Raw genomic sequence first — 24,411 nt, 5'->3', positions numbered from 1 at the left:
TTTTGACTGATTATCATCAGTTCCGAATTCCCAGAGGTAAAAGAACGGTAAGACATGACCGGAAGTAGATCTCTGGGTAGAAAAATAGCAAGTTAAGTAATATCAATGTTACATATTATACAAAGCGTATGGAAGAATGGAGATATCCTGTTCAATGAAGAGCCTGGGTGTAAAATCCTTGCGTCCGGCAGCCTCTAAACTGGCCCCACGTCGGTGTTTGCGTTCTTAATAACAATGCAGGAGAAGCAGATTCCAATGATCTGAAAGAGTAAAAAAAGAAGAGTTATAGGGGTTTTATTTGATGAGCTTCTATGCATGCTTAATCACAAAATGTATATACAATTATTAATCTATCAGGTAGTGACAGGTATTTTATACCTCAAAAAGAACAATATTTTGTTTCTTCATAGCCTTAGGCTACTTTCCAGAATTCCTATTGACAGGAATCAAGGAATGCTTACAATGCTTGTACATGGTGCTGTCTGTTGACAGCTGACGCATGAGTTACATATCGTAGCCGCACGTAAATGATTATCAAACATGACCAATTTAAAATCTAATCTTATGATTTCCCATATCGTTTTAAGTGTTGCCATAGTTACGTACCTGGACAACAGAGAAGACCAGAGCCGCCACGCCAACAATCAGGAAGTTGTCTTCAAGGAACGTCTGCAGCTTGCCTTCGCATGGCTGTGAGGGAGTACGAAGGAAACAAAATTGTAAGCAGTGTACAGCAAACAGTACAAAGGTGTCTACACGATTTCATCTGACTGTGATGTCTTGGCCATGAACTGCTAAAACATCATATCTTTTTCAAACACTTTCTCATACAGTTTCAGTGATAAGCATGCTTGAACGATAAATGGTATATCTTATTAAGGTATACCATTCAATTTATCGCATGATTTATCATGTATTGCATGGTTGATTGTTGTCATGATTGATTGAATTAAATTAAAGCTATTACATTCGTTATATCTATCAAAAATAATATTGTTATTAGACGGCTTGCGGTGTTTCTGCACTTAATTCTCATTTATAAATTTTAATTGATCTTTTATTTTAGGCAATTTTTTAGCCTTAAATAACAACAAAACATGACAAAACCGGCACAGGTGGAGGGAAAATGACATTAATAATGTCAATGATTCGATTTGAGACTAAGTAACATCCGCATATGCTACACGTATGCCACACTTACTTGGTACAGCCCTCCTACACACGCGTCCGGATCCTGACTCCCACCGCCTGTACCGCCACCGCCAGGTCCGACAGGGACGGAGCCGTTAGAAGTTGTCATCACCACGCTTGTTGTTGACGGAGCTGCGGTAGTAGGTCCAGTCGTGATGCCGGGTGGAACCGTGGGAACGCCTGAATAAACAAGTGAAGTGAAATGTATAGTTTGATACCAATGTATAGTTACATGGTGGTTGAAAACTTTGATCGTCCATTTATGGCATTGTCACTGCCACTGATCCCTTGACACATTGTGTCGATGATGATTGACAGCGGACTTCTTGTTGTTTTCTTGTACGTACTGCTTACCAAACAACGTTGCCTCACCACCTTCCAATCACTTTGAAGAAAAAAATTGTGTCTAAACCTTACTCGTGAAAATCATTACCATTCTACCACAAAATCCCTACCGATAAATCCTTCCGATGTTCATATGATTTTCATATTTATTCATTGTTCAATCAATTACATGGTTATCATTGCCATCGATTGAATCGTTGCGCATGAACGTAGGTCGTTCTATCCACGTACGTAACATTAAAATATTTTGACCTCAAGCTGTACATGTCTCTTCTAGAAGCACTCACCTTGCGTAGGCCCGGTGCATTTGCAGCTGTCTTCAAGTTGCGGGTTTGCCCAGTTACTCGTGGCATTAAGTCCACAGCATTGGAGCTGAAAACATCACAGACAATCGTATGATACACACCTTTCAGAAGCAAGCGAAAACAGTAGCGTCATATGCAAGCTATCAAGTTGTTTTATCAGGCTTGGAAAGAACACTATCCAGTGACATGGTAAACTAGTTCGATCAAATTCAGAGATGACAATATTTTCTGGTGTTGTATAGATAATAATAGAATGTCTATACCATTGTTGATTATCAAAAGTGAACTATCCTGCAATAGAGGGTGCACATAAAACTAAGTGCTAAGTTTGAGATTGTATAAGTAAAAATAATAATATTTGACTCTTCGTTGACGTTAACCATGTAACGTACAAAATATTTCTGTGATTCTATGCTGCCAGACCAGAGAACGATGACTGGAATGATATCTTACCCCGGCCTGCATGGCAACGACACCGACTTTGACCGCTCCGGTCAAGCTTTCCAAGTCAGGCTCTTGATTTAAGATGTCGGCAAAACTGTCAGTAATCAGGTCCGACAGCAAACCTCTTTGGACGATGGCCACGATGCCAGCAGCGACCTCCACAGCGAAGATGATCCCGAGGAATATCGAGAACTGTAGAGTAGAAAAACAACCGTCATGAATGTGGTCTGACACCGATAGCATGTCCAATGTTTGAATGTTTGAGTCAGTTTCTTAAGATTTTTAAGCTTTGTGTCGGACGCCGTTTAACATTAATTTTTAGTGAAATCCTTTCGCCATGAGCATGTGCATTATAACAATCGGGTTTGACCATACGGTCCCTTTCACAATGCTAATGAATATGTGGATAAAGTAGTCTATTGCAATTGGTTAAGAAACGTACCAATAAGTACAAGGTATAATAATGTCAACATATCGAAAAGCTTTAACAGTAAGGTTTCAATTAGTATTGATATCACATCAAACAAAATTTGAGACACTTAATAAAAGTATTAGTTCTAATATTAGTGATAACCAAATCTGTACCAAGAACAAACAACCTTTATCTAAATTTACATTGCATTGGGTGCGATTGATACTATATTATTCAAATCATCCATTGTCACCAGCTGACTAATGAATATATTTTGATGTATTGAAACATAACTAACCATGATGAGTAGACACTTGCTCTCCTTGCAGGCCCCGCAGCAGCCCAGGAAGCCGACCACGGTGGTGATGGCCCCCGCCGCGATGATGATGTACACCGCGATGCCATAGAACGACAGGACACTCTGGATAGCTTTACTGGCAGGGTCCACCAGCAGCCAGATCCCGATACCCAGCAGGGCAAGGCCTATCAGCTGAGAAACAAATAGGAACTAGTTAGACCAAGTTCCATCAGCGATGTTTGAACTTCAATCCATTCATACAAACAAATTCATCGTTAGGTGCTTGCGAAACAATAACGGTTGCTACTGTTATGTATGCAAATTACTGCAACAGGTATAGAAAAGTAAAAACAACAACAATAGAATGATTGTTTTCAAAGGCATATAGACATATTTCCATCTTTATAAAACATGCCAGCTTGTCTTACTATTTATTACATGTGGAGCTCTTTTACCGTTGGTTTTTCGTGGAGGGTTGGAGGGGGGTTCACTGCTTCATGCATGGCGGACATACGTCATGATAAACGTTGAGATAATTTCGGCCAATTGAAACCAACACAATCAGTTTTCACTTCCAGTTGGCCTCCGCAGCGACCAACCAATTCAAAACTATTTCAACGAACATCTAGCGTCGACAAAGAGGACTCAGTTGATAAATAATCCTACTGGCAGAATCACATGGTATCACTTTGTCCACGGCTCAGGTAGGTAAACATTGCAGGGTTGCGCAGATACCGCAAAACGTTTACATCCCCACTGCGCTACTGTCGTTACAGCTTCATGGGACCTTGGTAGGATCGATGACGAGAATCATACGTTCATTATTTCATGTCGTAAACACGATGATAACATCGATGTATAACCAGACGACTACAATGTTATAAATTCTTTAAATGCTGTTCGACTTTCGACATCCCAAAATCAGGAACATTCTCTTGGAATAGAGTGAAAAGGACAAGCATACTCCCCTTAAATATCTATCCTTGCTTATTGCAGTTGTGTAAAATCAACACAACATGCAACAATATGTCACAACAAATTAACAGTAACTGACGAAACTAACAGTAATAAAAGTATGTGAATTGGACAAATGAACATTCGGACTTCCACAACCTTCCACCATTGCTGACGGATCGTTGATGTTAAAGGGACCCCATAAAGTAGTCGCACTCACCCAGAACACGAAGTTGAAGATGAAGAGAAGCACTCTGATGATACCCGAACAGCAGCCCATGTTGTGGAAATAGACTTGACCAAGATCGTAACTCAAAAGTTCACAAAACGTACGACAGCCGGTGTCCTCTCTAGGCACAAGGAAACGTTGTGAAGAAACGGCGGTCTCTATTTTAAGTCACGGGTCAATTTGTTTACAGATATCCATGGTGACACTACTTGATGTGTTTGTTTTATGATAAAGGTGGTTACTGAGTTTGCGCGTGGCAAAAACAGGCATTATCTAGTATGCGTTACGTTGGTGGTAACGCACAAATAGTATTGATACAAGGGTTTTGACATTTATTGGAAAATGAACAATCTTTACCACCAACTTTATGCAGGATTGCGCAATGCTTATCTTCAACTTCCGTTCTACTTAGTATACAAAACACCATTAAAACGTCAAATCTTATTGGTGAGAATATTCTTATCATTGTTATTACAAAGTGACAAGTATATACACGAAAATATCTCCTAAGTGTCCTAGAATTCTTGTTAGAACAAGAAGGAGGAGAAACTGGTTGGATGACGCCATTTTGGAATAAAAGGTGTTGGCAGTTGTTATCTTGATGACCGGACAAAGGGCAGCCACGAACGTTTGGACATACCTTCTACACCGCGGAAACAGCACTCCAACACTCGGTATCCAGGTACACAGGGTATCAACCGACACAAACACAGTCTAAAGCTTAAACACGATGTTTAATTAAATCTCTTGTTTGCCATATACCTCAACATGTTTGACACAATATCTATAAGCCACATATTTTAAATTAAGAAGCAGAATTTTTACAGATATGTTGGAAAACTACGAATGCACGATGCAACAAAGCTACACGTGTTGGGGACTAACCGACATAAAACCTTAGGCAAATATAGAATACATTGCTACATGTTCATTCTGTATAACACATATCTTCTCTTTATCTGTCTCTATATGCACATCGCGTTTACGTGCTAAACTTCTGTGGCCTATGACGTCTACGAGCGATCTTTTGCCCACAAAAGATATACAAATGTCCTACGTCACACTTCCTAACTGTGTTTTAACAAATTAAAGTTCCTAACACTTCCTGACTGTTATTTGCATAGATACTGGACATCTAAATTTCTTAGCAAGTGATGTTATTCAAACATTTCTGCGGTTCCCGCAGCCTTATGATTATATTTAAGCATTATGTTAAGAAAGTATGAGACTTTGGAAATATCGTGGATATATGAGATACCTCCTTGCGATAGTGAAAAGTAGGATTAATTGAATAGAAAATTCCGAAAATATGATCAAAGCTGCTATTTCATGGGACTTTTTACAAATTGTATCATTTCACCACTTTGTAAATAGGAAATCAAGATCATATTCTAATGTATGAAGCGTTTAAAAATGATACTAGACAATCCGAAACGCCCTACTCATACTCCATGCTCCTGTAACATTGTGTACCATAGTTATACCACTCCCACGTCGGTGCCTATTCCTTTGATGAGACAGATGGTCATACACAGGCCGATCAGCTGTATATTAACAAAAGGGGTTAGTTGGAATTGTAAGTTGAAAATGATGATGTTAATCATTGTTTAAAGAAATGAGACAAGCAATATCTAATGGATACATGGATCTGGATAACACATGATCAGTTCTATACACTATAATATAGTTATCATAAGCTGCTCCAGACATGTGGAAGACCGGACTGAGAAGTTGGATCCACTCAAACAATCACAGATCACTCTTATCAATAACTATGGTATGTTTTTTCCATGCTAGAGCTGTGGCTTTCCTGAAATATTCTTCATCATGCAGCAATGTTAAATTCGAAAAAAAAGATATCGACAACGTAATTAAAACGTACCGGTAGGACGGAGAGCGCCATGACAGTGATAGCAGCCAGCTGCACACCCCAGGATAGGTACTCATCGAAAAGGTCCAGGCAAGGCTGGAAAACATGGAGAGACGTCAATCATGGTCAGCTTCCCTGGCTGCACTTCAGTTCAATTCCGAAAGGAGACGGTTAACAATGGTAACCATCAGAAAAAAACGTTGGCCACGTTGACGTATGCATGTACAATAAAGAAGTAAATCAAGGAAATGCTGATATTTTTGACTCCCTGTACTTTTTCGGCCAGTTTCGTGAATATAATCGCCACATACCCTGTAGTAACGTCGGTTGTTGTCATTACAGTACTCGTCTTTGTCCGTTTCTCCGCTGCAGTCACATGAGCGCACGTTACCTGGGTTCTGCCAGTTGTTGTAGCTGTCGTAACCGCAACATTTGAACTGTGATCACAAACAAACACAGTACAAGTGTCTAATTACAAACGTACAACGAAAGCAATCTGTCTCAAAATTGCTTGCTGCAAAAAAAATGAGCACACATAATTTCAACGCAGAAGAAGGGGAAAATCTTTAGGGGAAGGGGAAAAGCACAAATGCACGATGGTATGATTGTTATAGCAACGAATATAAATGAAGTACGTCTGCTTACGAAAACACAAATATCTGTTTTCTAATAACCAACGTATGATATTTACGGTTTCCTGTAGTGCCACTGTAGCATCGAGGAAGTATGCTGGTTTTTGGTCGATTTTTGTAGAACTGTCGACAACATCATTCACAACAGACGTCAACTCTTCGGACACCTAAAGGGAAAGAACAAATGTAGTGTAGTGTAATTCATGGCTTGTGATACAATCATTACACTAATCGTATGGCGTTTTGTCTGACATATATTCATATCATAATACCAGTCTGATCTTAATGGGTAGTGAAGTTAATTACAATCGCGTATGTGTAGATGCTAGTCCACGTACCCTGTTCCTGTAGACCAGACCGACGACACCAGCGGACAGCATCAGGCCGATTATGAGGAACTGGCAAATCGCGAACTTAAGAGAAGAAGGGTTTGGATTAATTAATAAATGACAAAACTCTAGAACCAGTTTGGGGTAACGGTAACCGTTACTCTTCTGTTGCCATCGCTACCAATACGTAAATTGTTCGACATTTCTGATACCAACGTGGAATAAATAAAAAAAATCAGGATTTGCGGTCATTTCAAGAGGTTCATTTGTCTCATTGTCAGACATTATAATATCACGGACGACAACGATTGTCGCCTGTGATAGTAACATTGCTGTATACGCGTTAAATTCATACTGACATAAAATGTGCCGTTTAATTAGCAATGACATTTGCTTCAAAGTAAAACATTTGGATTCTATTTTGTACATGGTTAAGATCCCTACCGTGATGAGCATGCACTTGTTTTCCGTGATGGCGCCGCAGCAGCCCAGGAAGCCCACCACCATAATCACGCCCCCTGCCGCGATGCACATGTACGACACCGCGTTGAAGTAGGAGAGGTCGAGTAAGGTCAAGTTCTTCAAGCCTGGGTCGACGAGAGACCAGATCCCCACAGCCAGGAGCCCGGCTCCCATCAACTAGACATAGACAGGATGTTTAAAGATGTCTTGTTACTACCTCATGTCGATATCATAGTTTCTCATGGACACCTTATGCCTTTTAGCTCTTCCGCTTTATCCTCAATGAGGCAAAGTATGGTGCGTTTTAAGGATAATACTAAATAGTAAGGAGAGAACGAGTACGGTCAAGTTCTTCAAGCCGGGATCGAGGAGATTTCGAGGACAGATCCCCACAGCGAGGAGCCCGGCTCCCATCAACTAGCTAGTAACTAGACATACACAGGATGTTTAAAGATGTCCTGTTTGAAAGATGTGCACATTTTACGTCTCCCCTTTGTCATCGTCAATTGAGGCGAGGTATGATGGTTTTTCAGGAGTCATGCATGTAGTGCAATACGGCCTCGTGTTCAGCCAAGCACACCGGGCCACCCCTGCTGACCCCCCCTGCTGCTGATCAGGGTTATTTTACGTGCACAGGTTTGATGATTGATGAGACTAACGTCTGAAGGTTCCTCTTTCATCATTTAGTACATGTTATCGATTTTTCTCTTTTTTATTGATAAATATATAATATTATATTTCGGAATTTTGTAAGCGCAATCCATTTACCTCACATTCAGATGAAAAATACAATTTTCTTTATATTCAAAAAAGTTATTGCAATTGAATTATACGTATATTGGTCCGTAACACGACGACATCTATTCTGCACAACATGTTCTTAACGTTAATATGTAATCCTGTGGTGTTTATACAATCATAATCTCTGAAATTACAAACAAATGCCATTTAAAAGTATTTAACGAGATTTTCATCGGAGTGTTGTTAAACAAACCACCTAAATACAGAACTCGAAATGGTTGCCACGTCAGGAAGAACTAAATAAATGTCCTCATGCAAAACGATGTCGTCATAACAAACTGGTGGGGAAACGTCAACATGGCAACTGGAACCTGTTATGCACATGACGTCACTCCTCTAGCACGCTGCGTGATATCATTTTTTGTTTTGAAGATGGTTATGACAAACGCTAACGTTAGATGAGAAAGTTCGACACATAAGGTTAAGTATGAAAATAATCAGAAATACTGAGGAGCTGGATATAACCAAGTCGACCTGTCTTCATTTTTCCGACCGGTCGACCTTTATCACCTCGAACACGCCGCACCAGAACGACACAATATCGTAATCGGAATCTCGACGCTAACCAAACATTTAATTAGGGCAACATTAATATGTATACAGCAAACAACATCCTTAACAGAGTGGCCGATACTGTAGTTTTGCAGTTCAGAAGGTACTTGCATTATAACAAAACGTATAGGTTCTTTTAAATCAATGAAATATGGTTTTATTGGTCGGCTGTTAGGCTTGTTTGTGATCGCTGCCTGATGTACTTAACTAACCCTATTTACTATTGAATATCTACTGTTCCTAGGTAACCGTGCTGCAACGATGAGGGTTGATAAGGTCACCATTATTTTACGATTTCTGAGGATATTTGCATCACAGCAACGCATTTCTTTAAGTTTGAAACCAGTGCTTTTGTACCTACAATGGCTGCAATGGGTATACAAGGCACCGGAACACCACTTTTTAACGAATGTTGAAACATTAAATGGGGATTATCTGTTGAAGTGTAGCAAACGATCTGTCCTGAGCCCTGAACATGTAACACAAGGCATTTTTTCGTCCATCCATCTGTTTATATTGTACTTGTACAAAGTGTTGTGAATCGGTCTACAGAAATTATACGGGGAAACTGGACGTAATCTCGTATTGGCATAACGAACACTTACGCATTTACAAACGTCGAGGCTAGCTAGCTGAACTTACCCAGAAGAACGTGTTGAAAATGAACAAGAGAACCTTGCTACAGCTGGCGCAGCATCCATCCGCCATGATGAAGTAAAATATAAGGACAACCGATCGCGAACTTCTAATATATTACTATTATTAATCTAAGCCTATGTCCAGCAGGCAGCCTGGCTCGACTGTGCCCTTCTGAATACCCTGTAACCGGGTTGAGGGGAGAGGTGGTGGTCATGTGCCTCTATCTCCAAGTGACCGGTAATATTGACCAATGTATGGCCTTCTGACGGGACACTGTTATGGCGACGCCATGACGACAGTTTGCTCTGCGAGGCTAAACAACTGATAATTCTCACAAGAGTAAAGTTTGTCCCTAGGAAGGATTCTACAGGTGATAGGTTGCTAATTAGTTGCCAAATTTCCCCAAACTTCCTTTCCTGTGGCTAGCAGATCTAATAGTACCGCGCCCTGTACTGAGGTCAACGTTCATACAGATGGTCACATATTCTCCTAGTCACCCTTGAACGTGACGTAGGTAAACAATATCATTTGCAAAATACACTTCAACTTGAATTTATTCGTTTGCAATATCATAGAAGCGACGAGGCATTCACTTCACAACAATCACGATAATGTCTACTATGTACACACTGCATTGATATGGCGTTGCCAGCAACTATCGCAATATAGACAACATTACTTTTACTGACTTATAAAAACAACATTAAAGCGACATATCATTTGCCCTTGTCTTTTTACAAATCATGCAAACATCGATTGCAAAGGATACCCCTGCACTCCAAACATTTTAGATCAAAGAAAAGTACGGAACGGAAACGTTACTGAATTAAGAAATAAGTACACAACAACAGAAATGCACAAACAAAATCCCTGAAATTGACGCTGGTTGTCATGACAAGTTGACATTGATTCACTGTTGTTTGATGTATCCACGGCAACCCTTGCTATGGTTACACAGGCCCGACGTCGTTTTTGCCGATGCCGTTGACCAGACAAAGAGCCATGAAGAATCCGATCAGCTGGAAAGGGTCAATAAATTTAGTTAGTAACAAGTAGTCCTGATAATCAAACAGATAATTGAAGACTGTATATGACGTCATTTTGACGTCATTGCGTTTGCTATTGACAACAAAAGTCTTAGAAGACTTAAATATTTATATATAAATATTTAAACCCTTTATTGTTAACGGTTTGGTTTTAATTTTTGTATTAATATATGGAAATTCCCTATTTAGACTGTTTCAGCCAATAAAATCAACTTAATGACCAATGAGACACCCCCGTCCCAGGAATGCCAATAAAAGCCCAGTCTGGATATGGTTAATGCTCACTAACGGATGAATGGCCAAAGCTTTACAAAACTGCGAGTCTTAGTACTGTCGCATACGATGGTCTGTTCCATGTCATCATTATTTAACAACAAAAACAATCTTGAAATTTATAGCGTATTCATCCACTTGGCGTACTGAATGCCACCTACCGGAATGCTGGAGAGACAAATGGTTACGATAGCCACGGTCTGCACGCCCCAGGACAGGTAATCGGTGAACTGGCTCTCACAAGCCTGGAGAAAACAAAGTTTAACACAATCGTTTCAGCTGCAGTTCGTACCAACTTCACAAGGAAGGAAAAACAGGTTTTGGCTATGAATTAGTATTTGAACACACAAAATAAATCCGTTTCGCAGGACTCCGTATGGACTGAAAATTAGAAAAATGTTTTTATCCTTTCTCGATAACCGCTAAGAAAGTGAACAGAATTAAACCCTTCAATGATGCCTATTGCTAGACAAGGCGCATGTCCAACTCACCCTGTAGTACGCAGGCGTAGTACCGTCACAGTACGTGGCTGTGTCCGACTCCCCGCTACAGTCACATGACGTCACAGATCCTGGGCTTCTCCAGTTGTTGTAGCTGCTGTAGCCACAGCACTTGAACTGTTAGGATGGGAAAAAGGTCAGAAAATACATGTGACGCACAGGTTATCCAATGACACCCAACATAAATTTGTTTCCGTATATATCTAATTCTTCTCGTGTGCTTTTAGTTTTCCTGTAGAAATAACAAGCAGTCAAATTCCTTCGAAAAATGGATTCTTAATACTTGACGCGCAGAATATTGTTGGAAAATGATTTATTCTAACTCATGAGTCTAAACTTTATGACGTCTGTAAATAAATATTAGACTAAAAAGCCATCTAGTAACCTTTCCCGGCCTCCTATCACAAAACCGTGGGTGTCTTCATAAAATGCCACAAAACTGTGACCATGGCTAGTTCTAAAGTACAGGAACCTTTTGTGTACAAATGTTTTGTCACAAGGAGTAGATTAACCGCTGTAACAATAAAATGATTAAACGTACGATTATCTGTAGGCTCTTCATGGAGTTCTGGAATTCAGTTGTCCTGTCTTCAAACTTTTCTGTGCCGTCAATGATGGTGGACATCGAAGATGACATCTCCGTAACAACCTGAGTAAACATCCAACAAAACAGGACAAAACATCGCGTTAGAACAGGGTCTGTGTCATCGTGGTTCAATTTAGAGGCCCAGAACCGCTGTTTTGTGGGTATGCAAATGTGAGAAATCAATATTTTAGGCCCAACGGATATCAAAATTCAGGGATACCCCGAGAATATTTTAGGACTCACTATGCTGGAAAAAAAGAACGCGGCAACTCACCCTATCCTTGTAAACAAGCCCCACAATTCCTGCAGAGAGCATCAGGCCAAAGATGATGAATTGGCACACAGCAAACTGGAAAAGAAGAAGCGAACAGCACGTCATTGAAGGTAAAGACATGTTTGGCAGAGCGATACAAGAAAATTGAACTTTCGACTTCTTGAAGTGTTCATGTAACACCGTTAGGAGAATTTGTGAGGGATTAAGGGTATCTCAATAAACATGCATTTGCATATGCTATTAGTGTTTTTCATCAGAACAAAATATCTTTCAGTTCTGATACAATTTTTAAGACTTTATATCCGTACACAAAATAAAGCTCTTACCAACAAGCTTTCTTTCAAGCGCTTTATTTTGTGTACGGATATAAAATCTTAAAAATTGTATCATTATGTTAACTACCGTCACAGATGAACTTACATTCAAATATCTTTCAGTTCGATATTTCGGAGGAATCTGGTTAAAACTGATTCTTGTTCCTTAGGGTGCGGTCACATAGGTCATGTGATCGTCGTACGATGTTGATGCCATAGGATTTTCAGGCAGGCTGTGACAGAACCAACTACCGACATGGATCCAAAACAGCATTTTGTGTACCAAGAAAGTTGAACATTGCAGGAGAGGTACAGTTTTTTGTCCTCCAAAATGCCCGAAGTTAGCGATCGTACGACGATCGTACGACCTATATGTGACTGAGCCCTTACCGTGATGAGCATGCACTTGCTCTCCTTCATGGCGCCGACGCAGCCCAGGAAGGAGACGATCAGAGCCAGGCTGCCGCCGACGATACTCATGATGGCCACGGTGTTGAAGAAGCTGAGGTCCAGCAGGAGCAGGTACCGTATGGAGGGGTCCACCAGGCCCCACACACCCACACCCAGCAGGCCCAGACCTGAGAACTGCGAGGAAGGATCTGGTGAATTGTACTTCTCAGAAGCATAACATAACGGGTATTGAAGCAGCTTATAATGATAACAGTAATAATCTTTATTGCAAGTTCATAACCGAGGGCTAATTGCAAACAAAGTAAAGTAGTGCTATACATAATTGTGTACTTAACAGAGAAGGAATAGATAAATCAAAGGGGGAATAATGTCTTATCTAAATCTATTTCTACTTAAGCTATTTGATTGGTCGGTGTTCAAAAATTATATGTTCTACATGTCCCTGGTGCCTTTGATAAAGCAGCGGTTTCCATTGCTTTATTGTATTTTCGTCGACATAATGAATGACGAAGCGTTTTGTGGGATGCTATGGATACGTACGGCTTAGCGCAAAAACAATGTCTACGGTAAGTATCTATTCTTATCACGCACATTATCGGGTTTATGGCCATATTTTGAGAGATTTTAGTGAAAATGGATTTTAACTTACTCATTTTGTACTGCTGATATATGAAGCAGTAACTAGTGTTAAAGTTGATGCCTGAAATACGGACTGAACAGGACGTAGGCGATCGAAACCACAGCAAACATATTAACATGTATATGATCATCATATGAAAAATAAGTACCTGTTTTCGTTAATTTGGTCTGTTTTATTAATGTAATAATACTATCGTCTGATTTTTTCTCATTTTCCTACCATAGCAAAGGCGATTTAAGCAGTGATGATACGATACAAAAAAGGTACTTACGAAAAACAAGAAGTTGAAAATGAACAGCAAAACCTTGCTGCAGTTGGCACAGCCTCCATCCGCCATTGTGAAGTAAACCTGTAGACTAGACTATACAGAGCTTTAAATCCAAACTTTGCTGTAATCCTCAATCACGCGCTTCTACAACGTTCCTCCTAATTGTGCTGATGGTGTACGGTTGGCTGGGACTTATATAGGGGAGGATGACGTGTGAGAATAAAGGCGCAGTCTTGTACAAATATAGCCTTTGTCCTCGAGTGACATCCAGACTATACGAGGCGTGTCTGTTGAGTGGCAACAGCGTCCATAGTACCTCACGACACTAAGATACAGTTTACTCACGACGGAAAAGTTAATATTAGGATTCGTTTGGATGGGTTGTTATCGGCGCCGTATGGCCTGACGTTCGCTACGATGTATCTATTTCATTTTTACAGTGGCGTAAGAAATATGAGCGTTTATGTCTATGTACAGGTGCTGTACTGTTCCATTATGGTTAACTAGCCTTTGTTGTTCACCACGAGTCATTTCGTCCGTGCAATAGCTCTGCCGGACTGAAGAGCTTCAAGGGGACGAAGGGGTCACTGGCCGTTAGGGTAAAACTTAGTACATACATGCGGCCCCGGCAAAATCCTGTTTGTTGTTAGTAACGGAGTATGATATGAATAGTCACCTCCGAAGGGGTATTCATTTGATGAGGTGTAGGTACTTTCGAAGTGTCTCCAACGGGTTGATGACCTTTAGGTCATTAGCAATAAATAGATATACTCTATAGCTACGATCCAATTTTCAATACATAATTTGCCAATTGTCGTTTTTAATATTTTCTCAACGAAGTCAAACCAATAAAAACCATATAATGATGGTACATGTAGTTATGCCATGTTAAATAACAATCAGTTGTCTGGACGGGTAAACATTTATCTTAATAATTCCACGCACTAGATAAAATAGCTAAGGATGAAGTGGTCATATTACTTAATTTTCAATAAGATCAAACTAACCAATCGTCCAGCCCCAAATTGTAAATGTACGTATGTGCTGGCACCCAATATCAGCTACACTGCCTGGGTTTGCCATGTATTGCATCGTCTGTAATTTTAGTAAAATAGAATGAAATGAAATATCAGATAATCCGTCACTAAACGATGTTAGGGGCAGGATAGGTTTTGCTATGACAACGAATCCATATTGAATATGTGTTTACAGGTGCTGTACTGTTATAAAATAGCTTTTGTCTGCCACCGTGAGCCATTCTGTCCGTACAAGAGCTCTGTCAGACAGAAGAGCCATACCGGGACCTAGGGGTCACTGGCCGTCAGGATAAGTCTTTATTACATACATGCGGGTTGTTTGTTGTTAGTAACGGAGAATGATATGCATACTGACCTCCTAATAAGGGGTATTCATTTCATGAGGTGTAGGTACTTTCATGGAGCCCCTAAGGCTATAAAGGTCACATTTCCAAACCGGGGCCTGACCGGGATGTTAAAAGAAACGAAAAATTAAAATATATACCTAGAAATATACACAAATTATGCCCATGAATATTATGTTGACATTTTGTGTGTTTTGGTGTCTCTTATATCATTATTTTCCCTCCCAAAAGCTGTCCGGCCGGGCTCCGGTTTGGAAATGTGACTAAGTGAAATCCATATTGAGTTTGTTCCAGATAAAAGACTAAAAAACGGATACAAATGAAGAGTTCAGCTCGGTATATTCATCACATTATTTTAGTTTTAAAAAGTGTTAACTACTTTCACATGAGATAATGCACAGTTATATCACATTATTTAACCAGTATATCAATTTGGTCTCTTACCATTCTTACTAGTAAAATAATGTGATAGTGGGGTGCTATCACATTATTTCACTAATAGAGAACAACTATATATCTCTTACTAGTAAAATAATGTGATAGAGGGGGTGCTATCACATTATTTCACTAATAGAGAACAACTATATATCTCTTACTAGTAAAATAATGTGATAGTGGGGTGCGCATTATTTCACTAATAGAGACCATTTAACAATCTCTTACTAGTAAAATAATGTGATAGTGGGGCGTTATCACATTATTTCACTTATAGAGACCATTTAACAATATTTTACTAGTAAAATAATGTGAAAGTGGGTTTCTATCACATTATTTCACTAATATTGGCCTTCTTAACAATCTCTTAGTAGTAAAATAATGTGATAGTGAGGTGCTATCACATTATTTCACTAATAGAGACCATTTAACAATCATTTAACAATCTCTTACTAGTAAAATAATGTGATAGTGAGGTGCTATCACATTATTTCACTAATAGAGACCTTCTTAACAACATTTTATCCCATTATTTTACTAGTAAAAGGATAAAAGATTGGTCTAAATTTGTGTCTACTAGAGAAAAAATGGGATAGCAACCCTCTATCACATTATTTCACCAGTATATAGACAATTATTGAAATAACCGCTAAAAACCAAGTTATCACAACTTTTCCAACTATCACGTTTTTTGTCCTAAAATACTATTCAGGGCTAAATAAATGTGTTAAATAATCAAGTCTAAGAGTTCATTGACCGCTCGAGCAAAGCTTAAGGCTAATCCAATGACCGATTTATGTTAGCCTCCACAACAAACCGTGAGTGAGTGAGTGGTTGGGTGTGTAGAAACCACAATTAAAAGCAGGCTTACAAAGCAACGGCATTAATGACATGTTCTATAATTCCGTGGAAGAAAGTGGTGTATTTGAAACGTTACTTTACCTATATCATTGTGTTGGGAAAACACAACACGCATCATCCCGTGCATGCATACATTAGCAGACGGCGTGCCTATTATTACAGAGCCTTTTTGAACTCACTGTGGGGTCCGACAAGGCTGTAATTTAAGTCCAACTTTGTATAATTTATTTATTAGCGATATAACTTTTGAGTTTGATGATATTTGTTGCAACTCTCCTAGTTTACACAATAGGAAAGTACCGTGTCTTTTGTATGCAGATGATCTTGTATTGTTTTCCGAGTCTGAACAAGGCTTGCAATCATGTTTAGTTAGATTAGAAAGATATTGTAAATATTGGAACCTGAAGGTGAATTTAAAAAAGACCAAGATTATTGTCTTCACCAAGGGAGGTAGATTACCAAAGAATTGTTTCTTTTTGTTTAATGGCAATGTAATTGAAATTGTTATGTCATATTGTTATCTAGGTATAGTGGTAAGTGCAGCTGGCACTTTCAAGGCCAACAACAAACATCTAAGAAACAAGGGTCTAAAATCTTTGTTTAGCATTAGGCAATCACTTGACAAAGCCGATTGCCCACTAGCTGTTAAAAATAAGATTTTCGACTCTTGTATTAAACCTATATTACTTTATGGGTCCGAAATATGGGGATCTCTGAAAAGTCCCAAAAATTGTCCCATTGAATCTGTACACCTAAAATATTGTAAATATTCACTCAATGTCCCCAAAACAGCTAGTAATCTCGCAGCACAGGCAGAACTAGGGAGGTACCCCATTCATCTGGAGGCCTCCCTAAATACCATCAAGTATTTCATTCGACTTAGCAAGAACGTGCCAGCTGACAGCCTTCAAGCAGATGCTCTCTTGTGCCAAATGGATTTAGAAGCATCAGGTTCTAAATGTTGGGCCTCTGAAGTACGCAACACTCTAGAGAAATGTGGCTATGCTTTCGTCTGGCAAAACGCCCAGTCAACAGTCTCAAGTACACCTCAAATTCTTTCATCAATCTATCAACGTTTAAAAGATATTTATTTCCAGACCTTTCTATCTGAAATCCACAACGATAAAAGAGTTGCGACTGCGAAAAACAAACTACGAACATACAGACTATTAAAACAATCTTATAAAGAAGAAGAATATCTTAAGATTGCCAATGTACGACACAGATCTACCATCACCAAACTAAGAATCAGTTGCCACAAATTACGAATCGAATCAGGAAGACATAACCACACTCCTCTAGATCAAAGAATATGCCAATTTTGTAGTTTAGGGAAAGTAGAAGATGAAGTACATGGATTGTCCTTTGTATGATAGCGATAGGAGCATTTTATTTGACTATGTGTTAAGTAAATATCCCCACTTTAGATACTTGAATAGTAAAGAGAAATTTATATTCCTGACAGCTTTTGACAAACCAACTCTAACCAACCATACAGCTAGCTACATTTATACAATTACCAAGAAGCGAGAGGAAGTCGAATGTCTTAGAATAGATTAGACGCACATCTACATATATAGATGTGTATGATTGTTTCCATTGTTACATATATGTGATTCTTACCGTGTGACCTGTACTTAGCCCAGTGGGGCAAAAATGTGCAATAAAGGTCTTCATTCAATTATAGTATTTGTGCTATTATTAAACAACTACGGGTGCAGCTGTTACACTGGTTATCGGGAGAACGGATACAAGGGGAGTTTCATTTTCCCGCGGAGGGGGATGTTAACATTAGGGTAACACTACGATCCGTGCCCCCATAGAAGGCCTGGTGGAGGCTATGCGAATGGCGGCAAAGGGGATCGCTGCGAACATAAGGACAGGACCAACGTTAACTGCAAAACCGGACCCTAATCCCCTGAGGTGAAGATAGGCGTGCCCCAAAACTGGTCAGACTGCTCCCAACTCACCGCTGCCGCTGGCGACAACCTTGTCCTGAATTTGTGTCAGAGTCAAATGTTATACACAGTCTCGAGTAGGGGTAGCCAAATTACAAGGCAGTTTACGGGAGTTCCGCTTTACATGCTTCTCTCTCACTTGTGTCTCATCCGCGTTGGTATGGAGGTGGTGCTATCAGTGCTGACGGTGAGATAGAGGCGGGGGTAGACGGGCTAAGAACATCGGTAAACATGATAGGATGATACCCAGGATATTATGGGTTTGCACTGGAAGCGGAGAGCGGGACACCTGGCCTGATCGGGAGTAGCAGATACGTCCGCTGTCTGGTGCTAAATAGTTTCTTGCCTCGTCCCTGGTACATACACAATGGCAGTAAGTGATAATCTCCAATTCTATGATGACATTTTTCTTATCTTTTAAGCCACTTTAAGCACACTTTGAAGGATATGAAAGACGAATGTCCAGTAATAACTTGACTTGGTCTGTTAACCCAAGGCCCGTGTGTGGCTCCAACCACTGTTGTCATAAAGGCTTTACAGCTTACATACAATATAGCTGCCATTTTGGCTCGCTGAAAACCTACATAATAGTGTGGACGTCTTGAACGTACATTCACATAAAATACGTTTACACATTGTATACGTCGACTTTTCTTAGCCATTTCAATTGAAGAATTCACTGGAGGATGTTTTCGAACTGTAATGGGTTTTTGAGTGGATTATCTACTAGTTCGGATTACTCAATTTTCTCTGACCGTTGCATATATTCATGTTAGTTTCTACTCATTTCTATTCATCATAAAATCTTGCATAACTCTATCTACAGAATTTTCCGGAAGTCATTTCCTTGAACGTCGGAGGCCGCCATTTTGACACAACCCTGTCGACCTTGCTGAAGTACGAGGACTCCATGTTGGCGGCCATGTTTAGTGGACGTCATCGTGTCGTCACGGACAAGGTGGGTTTGCTTTTATTAAATCCTATCTCATATTAGATTATTTCAATACACATATCTGGTACATGAAAGAGATGGTTTATGTACTAGAGGAGAAGTCTCGCTTTACTCCAGTTCCTTTCCTTTACCCAGGAACCCCTATCACCACCGGTTTTCAAAGGGTCCTGCGGGCATACATGAATAAATTATGGTATTATGAAATATGGATTCGTATCAAATGGGTCATCCAACAAAAGAACTCAAATCCATCAAAATGTACTTCCCAGGAAACAAATCCATCAAAATTTTATCATTATAATGGCAGCTTAAAGCCAGCTTAGTGCCTGGTATTACTGCTGTGGGTACGGTCTACAATGATCCTGTTCTACTACCGCTTAACTTATGGAGAACATGCTGTCACCTTACAAGGAATGAACTGATACGAACTGATCCTTGTCTCCGTAATTCTTTTAGATAAAATCATCGTAGCATACATTCAGCTCACATTCGACGTTTGCTTGACAGTTTGCAGATATAGTTTATGCTTTCGTTTGTCATATGTACTTTTGGGAATGTTCCTATCCGTTTCAACTCTGAGTCTGAACGTTTATTTCAGGACGGCCGTTACTTCATAGACCGGGACGGCAGTCACTTCGGCCACATCCTGGAGTTCCTACGCCAAGACAAGCTGCCTCCTCCTGACGTAGCCAGGGGCGTTCTGGAAGACGCGGAGTTCTACGGTCTACGTCAACTTAGTGAGAAGATGGAGACGATATATGCAATTGTCTTCCTTGAAACATTTCTTAAGAAACGAAAGGATGATTTTCTCGAAGCTCACCCAAAGTTAGCTTCGCTCACTCTTGATGTTATTGACGAGGCGCGGAGAAAATTTCAGGAGAGTCCGACTCAGACGTCGTCCGTTACAATTTGGATCCCTTCAGAAAGGCCTCTTTTTCCCAAAGAAGTTATCAAAGGCTCCGCGCACGACTGTACGACTGGATGTCTTATTGTTGAGCACATTCCTCAGGACGTTATAAATGAGTACATGAAATTTAGCAAAAGTCACTTGCAGGAGTGTGGATATGAAGTTGACGTCGAACTGAAAAATAAGCACTGTGTGAACAAGGTGTATTGCTGTCCGGATTGTATGATAATCCTGGCGCCTGAACTAGACACGTGTCCGAGGTGTTCACGGTTCTTGAATTATAATTATACTGCGTGTGGAAGTCAGAAGCTATGTTTTGTATTCAGATGGTCCCAGGTGGGCATTGATCCAGCATTGATTCCGTTGTTTAGCTAGCTGATCTTATTTTTCCCTCATTCTTTCTTTTCTATTTAGCCACCAATGTTGTTAATCATTCGTCTATTCACATTTGTATTTCATTTGGTTTTCGCTCTTGTGTCCTCATTCATTATTTCCTTTACACTTATTCATTATTTATTCATTTATTCCTGTCTGTCTTTGATTGTTTGCAAGTCATAAAAGATAAACAGCCCTTGAAGCGTTCTGTCCAATTTACGATTGAATTCAACACGAAACAAGAAAGATACAAACATTCCTATTTTGTAAATTCATAGCATAATCTAAACCTTTCTTGACAATATCCTTATGGTTGATAAGAAATCTAAGACGACGGTGTCAATAGTCAACTTTGTAGCCTTGACGTTCCATTGATAATATTGTGACAGACAGCGTTGATCATAAGCAGTTAAATTTTAAAACATAGTTGAAGTTGAACCAAGACAAAGGTTGTGAGAAATGTTACACAGTTACTGTCATCTATCTGATACGAGGGGTGATCAATAAGTTCTCGTCCCCACCTAGAAATGATAACCACAACTCAAATTTTGAGGCACAAATTCATAGTATGGAGCCTTTTATCCATATCCTCCAAATTTCAAATCATTGGAAATAACTATGTTTGTGTATTTGTTGATTTATGGATATCATTGATTATATTAGGTTCTAAACTAAATCTATTCTGTTTCTCCACTACCCAAAATGTTCTTCGATATATGTGATGCGACTGATATCCTAGCTTCTGATTATAGAGATTCAAGGGAGAAGCATTAGTTAACATTATTTGTGTATCAATTGTTCGCAAAATATGTCCGTATTTTGTACAAGTAAGAGAGCTACCTTTGTAGTAAGGAAAATCATGGGTTCCTTATCTTTTACGGAAGGGGGACCTTTGCTACGGCGATTACATGCTGTACGATCGGAATGGATGTCTGACCGTTGGAGCAGTACTTGATCCTTTGTTGTTAGTAACAAAGAAGGATACGCAAACTGACTGCCTACAGACTGTGTTCCATCTTTAATTCAGAAGTTTTGTACATGAATCATGCAGAAAAATTTCAATGACCATCTTAATGCGAGTAGTAGATATACAAAATTTTACTAGAATGCGGCATTTCAACCACTGGGAGAAGGGCAGTCAAGAATATAACTGACCGATACGGGCTGGATCTTAAAATCATAGACTGCATTAAGAGCGTATTTTCTGTAAGTTACAGTTTTACCAACCCTCCAGTTATGGGGGCTTTGGTATCATTCACATTGGAGTATTTTTGCAACCAACAGGTATCCAATCTGAAGCTGTGAGAACGCGTGCTCGACGAACCTCCTTGAACACGGGACCCCAATCTTACGTCGCTTCCGAAAGACGGATGCAGTCTCTTACAATATGTCCTATCTGAGCTGACCGTTACGAAATTCGCCTCGTTTACCCGGGTTATCGGGTCAAAGTTGATATCCTAGTGAAACGACGCACGCGACTAATTACGCCCTTTACTGTACATTGCCCCTTACATGTTTGGCCTTTGTACCTTCATTGTATTAGGGATATGATTATATGTGGGATTGGAGAAAAGTGATTATTGTCGAGTGAGGGCTTTTCTACTGCCAGCCCTTCCGATTCCTGTGCTTGAGGCATAACTACAACACCATGGCAGTGAGTGTGAAGTTCGTGTTTGCATTCTGCACGAATATGTTGACTTACACCTTTCCTGAATTAATTGCGCTGGCGCCTAAGAATTTTCAATGCCATTAAACTCCACTTGATCAGTGTCATGGCTCTGTGGAACAACCTGGAGTGATAAAATGTACAATTTATCTATAGCAGTCTGCATTTACATGAATTCGTGATTTGTTTTCGCAAGAGTTCTTTGTGTCGGTCACTTTCAAGTTGACCTAAGATGTATTCAAGGTTTTTGCAAAAACATACCTTAGATAAGTCATAAAGCTTTACTTTTAAAACCGTCACTAAGGAATTTGAAACTTGAACTCAAGCTAGTTAGTCAATGTTAAGCACAGCAGTGGCAAAATCTCAAATGAGACACTGGTATAATAGAAAGTTGTATAGAGAGTTCTTGGTGCGTGATTTTGAATTCTTTCCTCCATCCTAAGTTTTATAAATTTGTACATCTTCTGTGCAGAGCTTTCCGGAAGTTATTTCGTTGAACGTGGGAGGCCGCCATTTTGACACGACCCTGTCGACCTTGCTGAAGTACGAAGACTCCATGTTGGCGGCCATGTTTAGTGGACGTCATCGTGTCGTCCAGGATAAGGTAAAAGTTATATCTATGTCTATATTATGGTGACATCACTGTAAGAAGTTAAGGTTTGAAGAAATATCAACTGTTCCTCTGCACAGCGGCACGAGTGTATACCTCAGGCAGTCAGGATAGCATTGTACACTGTACCAATCAACTTCAACCCTTAATTTGCCATATCATGTGAATACATGTGTTCTTTCATTCTAGGCCTTTTGCTTAACTCCATTTCAGGACGGCCGCTACTTCATAGACCGGGACGGCAGTCACTTCGGCCACATCCTGGAGTTCCTCCGCCAGGACAAGCTGCCTCCTCCTGATGTGGCCAAGAACGTCCATGAAGACGCGGAGTTCTACGGTCTACATCTCCTGTGTGAGACGCTGAAGAAATCATCTGCTACTCTCTTCCTCGAATCAGTTCTTATGAAACGAAGGACTGATTTTCGGGAAGCCTATCCAAACTTAACTTCGCTCACTCTTGAAGTTCTCGATGAGGCGCATAGAAAATTTCAGGGAAATCCGACTCCAACGTCCTCCGTTGCAGTCTGGATCCCCGACCAAAGGTTCCCCATAGAAGTTGTAAGAGGCTCCGAGCATGACTGTAGCGTTGGATGTCTTACTACTGAGTACGTTCCTGACGACATTATAACTAAATACATTAGATATAGCGGCAATCACTTTCAAGAGTGTGGATATAAAGTAGATATCGAGAGAGATCAGTCATGTATGATGCCCCTCAAAAGTTTTCACTGTGTAAATTGTGGCCTGATCTACAAAGGACGGACTTGTTCAAATTGTCAGCGTTATTGGCTTCCACAAATTGCATGTGGAAGACAAAAGTTATGCTTTACATTCAGGTGGTCTAATGTGGATATCGACCCGCCATTGCATTTCTTGTTTTACCTGTGAATGTTCTTCTTTCCTTCATCCTTCCGTACCTTTTCACATTTCCTGGTTGTCAACCAACCAGAATCTTTTCTATGCATGTGATTTCACTGATTTTCTAGATGCTGGCAACCACTTCATCGTTCATCATAAGCACTACCGATCACTCTTCTCCAAAACATCAGAACATATATAATCATTAGTTGGAAGAAACGTTACTTAGTACATGCATCAAGCATTTTATTTCCATGTCTATTATGGATCATATATATATATATATATATATATATATATATATGTTCTTAACTAATTAGATTTCGTTCTCCACCAACCAGCATGTTGTACGATTAAACTATTGATATTCCAGCAGCTGGTGACAGTTTTAGGGGAGAACCATTAGTTTGTTGTATATGACCACGCCGGAAGCGCCGAAAAAAGAATACAATGAAAGTGGTGCGCATGATATTATGTTAATGATATTTTTTGTCACCTTTTGTGCAGTCTTCTTTTATCAGCCGGTATTTTTCTCCGTAAACAAGCAATGCCCCAGCTTCACTGGGGAAAATAACAATAGATTATTGTAGCTGCACGGAACCGTTCCCCCAAATGAAAGCAAGTTTAAGCGAG

At 39.9% G+C, this 24,411-nt stretch overlaps 4 protein-coding genes across 4 annotated transcripts; 1 reads left to right on the top strand and 3 right to left on the bottom strand.

The window, feature by feature from the left end:
• Nucleotides 1–172: 172 nt before the first annotated feature.
• LOC118414168 (CD9 antigen-like) lies at nt 173–4,351 on the bottom strand. The gene is made up of 7 exons (XM_035818022.1): nt 4,170–4,351; nt 2,996–3,187; nt 2,295–2,477; nt 1,824–1,908; nt 1,202–1,371; nt 607–690; nt 173–260 (listed from the first exon to the last, which is right to left on the bottom strand). Exons 1-7 carry the CDS (start codon nt 4,227–4,229, stop codon nt 195–197), a joined length of 840 nt encoding a protein of 279 aa, XP_035673915.1. The 5' UTR covers nt 4,230–4,351; the 3' UTR covers nt 173–194.
• Nucleotides 4,352–4,893: 542 nt separating this feature from the next.
• LOC118414908 (tetraspanin-8-like) lies at nt 4,894–9,922 on the bottom strand. Its single transcript, XM_035819203.1, has 7 exons — nt 9,467–9,922; nt 7,454–7,648; nt 7,019–7,093; nt 6,740–6,847; nt 6,360–6,485; nt 6,061–6,144; nt 4,894–5,722 (listed from the first exon to the last, which is right to left on the bottom strand). The coding sequence occupies exons 1-7, from the start codon at nt 9,530–9,532 to the stop codon at nt 5,657–5,659; spliced, it is 720 nt and encodes a 239-aa protein (XP_035675096.1). The 5' UTR covers nt 9,533–9,922; the 3' UTR covers nt 4,894–5,656.
• A 77-nt stretch (nt 9,923–9,999) lies between these two features.
• On the bottom strand, nt 10,000–14,147 carry LOC118414907 (tetraspanin-8-like). Its single transcript, XM_035819202.1, has 7 exons — nt 13,779–14,147; nt 12,847–13,041; nt 12,143–12,217; nt 11,824–11,931; nt 11,274–11,399; nt 10,944–11,027; nt 10,000–10,482 (listed from the first exon to the last, which is right to left on the bottom strand). Exons 1-7 carry the CDS (start codon nt 13,842–13,844, stop codon nt 10,414–10,416), a joined length of 723 nt encoding a protein of 240 aa, XP_035675095.1. The 5' UTR covers nt 13,845–14,147; the 3' UTR covers nt 10,000–10,413.
• A 4,118-nt stretch (nt 14,148–18,265) lies between these two features.
• On the top strand, nt 18,266–23,765 carry LOC118413547 (BTB/POZ domain-containing protein KCTD7-like). Its single transcript, XM_035817073.1, has 4 exons — nt 18,266–18,783; nt 19,237–19,368; nt 23,134–23,478; nt 23,757–23,765. Exons 1-4 carry the CDS (start codon nt 18,778–18,780, stop codon nt 23,763–23,765), a joined length of 492 nt encoding a protein of 163 aa, XP_035672966.1. The 5' UTR covers nt 18,266–18,777.
• The last annotated feature ends 646 nt before the right edge of the window (nt 23,766–24,411 follow it).

Source organism: Branchiostoma floridae, chromosome 4, assembly GCF_000003815.2.
Source record: "Branchiostoma floridae strain S238N-H82 chromosome 4, Bfl_VNyyK, whole genome shotgun sequence".
NCBI classification, from domain to species: Eukaryota; Metazoa; Chordata; class Leptocardii; order Amphioxiformes; family Branchiostomatidae; genus Branchiostoma; species Branchiostoma floridae.
Note: the sequence above shows the minus strand (reverse complement) of the source record. Positions and strands in the feature narration are given on the sequence as shown.